A 6,616-nucleotide genomic window follows, 5' to 3' on the forward strand; every position below is an offset into this window, starting at 1 on the left:
GATGCGAATGCAGCTTCTAAACTCAAGGATTGACAGGCTCCGCTGCGGTGGGATGCTTGTTTCAACGGAGCCTGTCACCCCTCCTGATCGGGACTGTGTGTATGGGAGGTCTATTTGACTTTGTGGCAGGGGGAGGACGGTTACAGATCCCATGCTGTGTGGCTCTGTGATCCTGTCTAAGGACCGGCGCTTAAGATCTGTAACTGCCCTCCCCCGCCACAAAGTCACAGAGCAACCCACCCCCCCCAACATTACATCAAAACAACCTCCCAGACTAACCGGGGCAACTAGTCACTGCATCACTGCACTGTGTATGTGCCCTGCTGCTGTGCCTGCCCCCGACTATGTACCCTGCCAAAGGAGACTGTCCTGTCCAATTTCCAACCCCCTTTCCCCTCCTCCTCCAAAAGAACATGATTGAAACAGTAGTTAACAGAAACGAATTTTTTATTATCAACTACACATGGCATTGGGAGGTGAAACTTGGACGTGGGCTTGTGTCAGGCGGGAAGGAAAGAACTTTTCAAATTTTGGGAAATGAGAGCCTTCTGCTACTAGAGCTCTCTGCAGGGGTGGAGTGAGAGTTAGCAGGGACTCTGCCGCCTCTCCTTCTTTGCACTTTGGGTGAGGTGGGTATGGGACTTGGTGGCGGGGGAGGGCGGTTAGAGATGGACTGCAGCGGGGCTCTGTCCTCCTGCCTCCGTTCCTGCAGAACATCCACAAGGCGCCGGAGCGTGTCCGTTTGCTCCCTCAGTAGTCCAAGCAGCGTTAGAGTCGCCTGCTGGTCTTCCTGCCGCCACCTCTCCTCCCGATCCATGTTGGCTTGGTGCATTCGGGTCAAGTTCTCCCGCCACTGGGTCTGCTGTGCTGCCTGGGCTTGGGAAGAGGCCATAAGCTCAGAGAACATGTCCTCCCGTGTCCTCTTCTTCCTACGCCTAATCCGCGCTAGCCTCTGGGAGTGTGATTCCAGGCTAGGTTGTGAGACAGTCGCAGACGGGGCTGTGGAAATGGGAAAAAGGGAGTGAATTCCTCAGAAAGATAAATGTAGTTGTGAACAAAGAACATAGTCTTTCTCTGTGAACAAGACCATGCACAGCACCTTTCACATGCGCACTCAGCACAAGGTCGAATTCTCGGCCTTCGCATTCTGTGCCTGGGGTCTTGAACAGCACATTTGAGAAGCGAGGCAGCACAACGGAATTTCTGTTGCAGGCAGACATGGTAAGCCGTACACTTGTGGCAGTTTAAAACTTTTATATTACCACTGGCCTCATTTCACATTTAAATCAATGTCAGTCCCTGCTGCCAGCAATCCGGCAAGCGGGAACTCTGCCCCTGTCCCACCCCCTCGCGGCTGTCCCCGGGAATGATCCCTTTCGGCTGCCCCTCTCCCGCCTCCACCGCGTGGCTGCAAACCAGCGGTGACAGTTCTGTAAAGGAACGGGAAAGCAGTCCCAACACTAACATTCCCCTACCTAATTAAAAGCAGGTCACCATGGCCGACATCACCCTGATGAGGATCTCCGAGAGCGACAAAGAGAGAATGCTCCGGGAAAGCCTCCAAAGACCAGGGCCGTATGCCGCCCTGCTGTGCAGAGCAATGATCCCCGAGTACCTGATAATCTCGTGGCGCGGCAACGTGTCGTACTTCGGAGGACCCAATAAGGCCGCTCTCCCCAAGAACCTCATGCAACGGCTTTCAAGTTACCTCCAGGAGAGCTTCATCGAGATGTCCCAGGAGGATTACTGCTCTATCCCCGCACATATAGACCGCATTTTACTGTAGCTGCAGTAGCAGGGAATACACAGTAGAGCGGCTTGTGCAGGACAATCACTGAAAACCGGACATTGCTAGATTTCTTTTCAAAACTTGCACTGCCCCTTACTAAACCGTTAAGCGCCTAGGGCACACTAATCATGAACAACCCATTCTTTTAATTGTTAATATTCCTGTTTTGTTAAAAATAAATGTTTAGATGTTTACAACACTTACTGGCTGATCCTTCACCAGATTCTGTGTCCGGGGTAATGGCTGGGGACGCTTCGTAGGGGATCTCTGTAAGGGTGATGAAGAGATCCTGGCTGTCGGGGAAATCAGCGTTGTGAGAGCTGCCAACTGCCTCGCCCTCCTCATCTCCTTCCTCATCTTCCCCGTCCCCTAACATGTCTGAGGAACCGGCCGTGGACAGTATCCCATCCTCAGAGTCCACGGTCACTGGTGGGGTAGTGGTGGCGGCAGCACCGAGGATGGAATGCAGTGCCTCGTAGAAACGGGATGTCTGGGGATGGGATCCGGAGCGTCCGTTTGCCTCTTTGGTCTTCTGGTAGCCTTGTCTCAGCTCCTTGATTTTCACGCGGCACTGCGTTGCATCCCGGCTGTATCCTCTCTCTGCCATGTCTTTAGAGATCTTCTCGTAGATCTTTGCATTCCTTCTTTTGGATCGCAGCTCGGAAAGCACGGACTCATCGCCCCACACAGCGATGAGATCCAAGACTTCACGATCAGTCCATGCTGGGGCTCTCTTTCTATTCACAGACTGCATGGCCATCACTGCTGGAGAGCTCTGCATCGTTGCCAGTGCTGCTGTGCTCGCCACGATGTCCAGACAGGAAATGAGATTCAAACTGGCCAGACAGGAAAAGGAATTCAAATTCAAATTTTCCCGGGGCTTTTCCTGTGTGGCTGGTCAGAGCATCCGAGCTCGCACTGCTGTCCAGAGCGTCAACAGAGTGGTGCACTGTGGGATAGCTCCCGGAGCTATTAGCGTCGATTTCCATCCACACCTAGCCTAATTCGACATGGCCATGTCGAATTTAGCGCTACTCCCCTCGTCGGGGAGGAGTACAGAAGTCGAATTAAAGAGACCTCTATGTCGAACTAAATAGCATCGCAGTGTGGACGGGTGCAGGGTTAATTCGATTTAACGGCGCTAACTTCGACATAAACGCCTAGTGTAGACCAGGCCTAAACCTCAATCTTAAAAGTTTAATCTATATATCTAGGACACCAACATTCCCAGTATTGAGAGCCATGCATAATATTAAATAATTTATTTTCCATCACAGCTGTGTTACCCATTTTACAGATAAGTAAGTGAGACATGGGGGAGGGGGCAAATTTTGAAAAGTTCTTTGCACCCAGCAGCACTCTTTTTGTCACTTTTAAAGCCAGATTTTCAAAAGCTCTCCCAATGTGCTTAGTTCTTTTGAAAATTTGCCCCTAAGTGACTTGCCTAAGGTCTCACAGCAAGTCTTTGGTAGAACTGGGAACTTAACCCAAGTCTCTTGAGTTCCAATTCAGTGCCTTAACCACATATCATCCTTCCTTCCTCTCACCTGAGTAAAATATCAAAAGGTCTGTTATGGTTTATAGTCACACCCCTAGTCTCCCATTAGTCACACCCCGTGGTAGAGGTGGTGAGGGATCACACTGTTCCCTTAGGGGCAATATACCCAAGGGAGAACTCAGGGCTTATAATTATGTCCAGCTCCTCGGGAAGGGTTCTGTGATGGGAGGTTTCTTGGCCCAGATCCTCAAATATATTTAGATGCCTAACAGGAGCCTATATACCTCTGAGGATCTGGGCCCTTGGGGTATCCTGTCCCTTGCACAGGCACTTAATCATAATATGGCTCAAAGTATTTCAACATGTGTGCTGAAATGAATTATTAGGGGTGAAAAACTGGCCCCATTGAAGTCAATGATAAAACTCCCATTAACTTTGGGGCCAGGATTTCACCTTAAGAGTTGTATACACAGAGATGTAGTTCAAATAGCGAAAAAACCAGCAGATTCAGATCTAAAGGTTTATTTGTCCTGTTTTATTTTGGGTTTTTTGAGGGGAGGGGAGAAAAGGGGATTGTATAAGCAGCCCAAAATAGGAGTCTTCTTCCTTGTAATCAGAGACATTACATCTCAAAACAAACACTGAAGCTTCTGAACTGCTTACATTAGTGACCTCTCTTTAATATTGCAAAATAGAAAAGAAGCTAGGGAGGCTTGGTTTGTGCATTAGCCAAATACTGTAATATACATACACAGCAAAACAGGTTTATTAACAGTCTGTCTCACACTGTATGTTTTAGTTTGTTTGTTTTTAATAGCAAAGATGGTATAATCTTACAAGCTGACTGGGAGAAGTAACAGGATCCCTTCTGAATACACAACATTAGAAATATATTTCTTTTTTTTATATATACTTTTTGTCCTTAGGTAAAAGGATTTAATTTAATCAAAACCTTGGAGATTAAATAATTAAACCTGTAGACAACCACAATTTTTTATTGCTAATTAGTCATAGTGAGGTGCCATTTTCATAGGACGCACAGTCCCTAAATTTAGCTGTAGAATATTACATTGATCACACAAAAAAGCCTTCATTGATTCTCTGGGGATAGGTTGGACGTCAGTATGTGCGTTTTGGCTCAGACCACCTTTCACCTATTAAAGGGGGTGCTTCTAGATTTTTATCTTTGCTGCACATAGCAACACAATGTGATTTACCATCCTTAACCCTTTGAGCATCTTCAGCATCTTAGCAGAATGAATGATTCACTTGTTCAGTTTCCTTGTGTGCATGTTTTGTATTATTTCTGAAATCTTTGTAATAAAAGTGCTGCATCTGTGATTGCCTCTGTCAGTCTTTTAATATATGGTTCATGTATTTTAATGGTTTCAGAGTATGTTGAATATTTAAACATAATTCTAAAATGCAGCCTATCTCCTATCACTCCAGATGCTTTTCTTTAAATGAATTGCAGCATATGTAAATTAAACTCTAACTCCTGATAAAATGAACAGTAGTGTAACTTGCATATACAGTAGGTTTCTTTGACTATTTAAGTTTGCAAACCTTAGTGAATCAAATCTAAAGCATTATAAAGAACAGTTCTTTTTATTTCCATTTTGCTTTTTGTCGCTATTCAAGATTATATTTGTAAGATTGTTTTGCAGCAAGCACATATTATATAGGTTCAGAACATCCAGAAACCTTTGGATTTTAATTTATCTGCATGTTTTGAATAATCAGTCAATCAAGCACTCTTCAGAATTTAGAAACATTGTGGAACAGATTTTTAAAGATATTAGTTGTACAATGATTGCATATGCAGACCTGATAACTGTGTGCAATGAAAATGTAGAAAATTGGCTATTTATACATGCAATTACCCATTGTGTGCGTGTATTCACAGTAATTGTGTATACACACAATTGCACATTGATCATTTTTCAAAAACAAGCCTGAAATTGTATTTTTAAAAAGCTCCATCTATACTATTCAGTTACATGGATTAAACATAAATCTATGAGGCAAGTGAAACGAAAGCTGGTTAAGGTTTTCAACATAGCTGCCATATACTGACTGTAAGTTGGGTGAAAAAAATTAGATCAAATAGCAACCTCCCCTGTGCTCCCGTGCTCTTATCTTTCAACTGGCAACAGAAACAAATTCAAACCCAGGCTTTTCTGAGACTCTGTAATGTTCTTTTCACTGGTATTTGCTGATTGGAAAGGAATCACTGGAAGCTGAAGTGCCAGATACCTCATAAACAAGCTTATTTTCATGATATTTCACTTGTTCTGAGATTTCTAGCATGATTTTCCTGACTCAAGATGAGATTTGGATATGAATCTAAACTTCTAGATGTTTGTCTGAACTGATATCTTGAGGTTCATTACTTCCTAATTTAAACTCACTTGCCCCACTGTTGTCTCAGAAAACATCTACATCAAACAAGTGTTATTTACTGACAGAAAAATAGAATCAAGAAAATTATGACTTAAAAGAGAAATCTTTATCTTTCCACACATCTGTATTATAAGTATGTCTTTGTGCTTCAGAACAAACATTGAAGACTACCCAGTATTCTTGCCGGGTGTTTGTTTTTCTGTACCATGTGACATAGCTGGGCTTGGTTGCTCGTTTCAGTCTCTCCCTCCTTGGGCTTCAGAAGGCTGGAGGGATGCAGACAGCATGTTTCACCACTGAAGGAAGGGAATTTCTTATGCTGTTCAGCATTAACCACTATGGCTGATCTGGGAAGGGGAAGAGAGAGAGAATGAACCACACATTACAGATGCTAGTTGTATTTCTTAATGTACTGCCAGAAGGCATGCAGATACCACAGTGCTGGGCATAGTATAAGATCCTGAATACTATCGCATAGAATCTAGAAGCAGACCATGAAGTCCTCAGTCAGAATGTCAGAATGGAATCCTGAGCAATTCTCACCTGGAGATATATCCCAGTTGTGGCGTAGGTAGAAATTTAAAATTTCATAGAGAAGTAGCTCTCAGAGAAGACCTACACCATGTGCTTGCTCATGGAGACTTGGCTGAGGCTCAGTTTCTCTGAGTGTTTTGCGGTTATGCAATCCTGTCATCAAGTTCTTACAGATTTTTCTACACACAATAACAACAATAGGCTGTTAGTGCTGCTTTTTCATGCACTAGAAAACACTTGACAAAGGAAGGTAAATACCATTATCCCCAATTTTCAGATGAGGAAACTGATATGCAGAAACAAGGGGGGTGAAGAAAGAGAAGACAGCCTATGATACTTATCTTCTGGAACTTAGAATGTCATTGATTCAATTTGAAGTTTCTTGAACCCTG

General features: G+C 44.3%; 1 protein-coding gene across 1 annotated transcript; it reads right to left on the minus strand.

Annotated features, from left to right (window-relative positions):
• Nucleotides 1-429: 429 nt before the first annotated feature.
• On the minus strand, nt 430-2,968 carry LOC135983081 (uncharacterized). The gene is made up of 3 exons (XM_065592526.1): nt 2,785-2,968; nt 1,994-2,707; nt 430-999 (listed from the first exon to the last, which is right to left on the minus strand). Exons 2-3 carry the CDS (start codon nt 2,568-2,570, stop codon nt 524-526), a joined length of 1,053 nt encoding a protein of 350 aa, XP_065448598.1. The 5' UTR covers nt 2,571-2,707; nt 2,785-2,968; the 3' UTR covers nt 430-523.
• Between the last annotated feature and the right edge of the window lie 3,648 nt (nt 2,969-6,616).

This window comes from Chrysemys picta, chromosome 4 (assembly GCF_011386835.1).
Source record: "Chrysemys picta bellii isolate R12L10 chromosome 4, ASM1138683v2, whole genome shotgun sequence".
Lineage (NCBI taxonomy): Eukaryota > Metazoa > Chordata > Testudines > Emydidae > Chrysemys > Chrysemys picta.

Coding starts and splice junctions, on each gene's coding strand:
- LOC135983081 (XM_065592526.1), bottom strand. CDS start 2,570: ATGCAGAGCTCTCCAGCAGTGATGGCCATGCAGTCTGTGAATAGAAAG. Junction 1,000..1,993: donor ATCTGGTGAAGGATCAGCCA/GTAAGTGTTGTA, acceptor CCATTTCCACAG/CCCCGTCTGCGACTGTCTCA.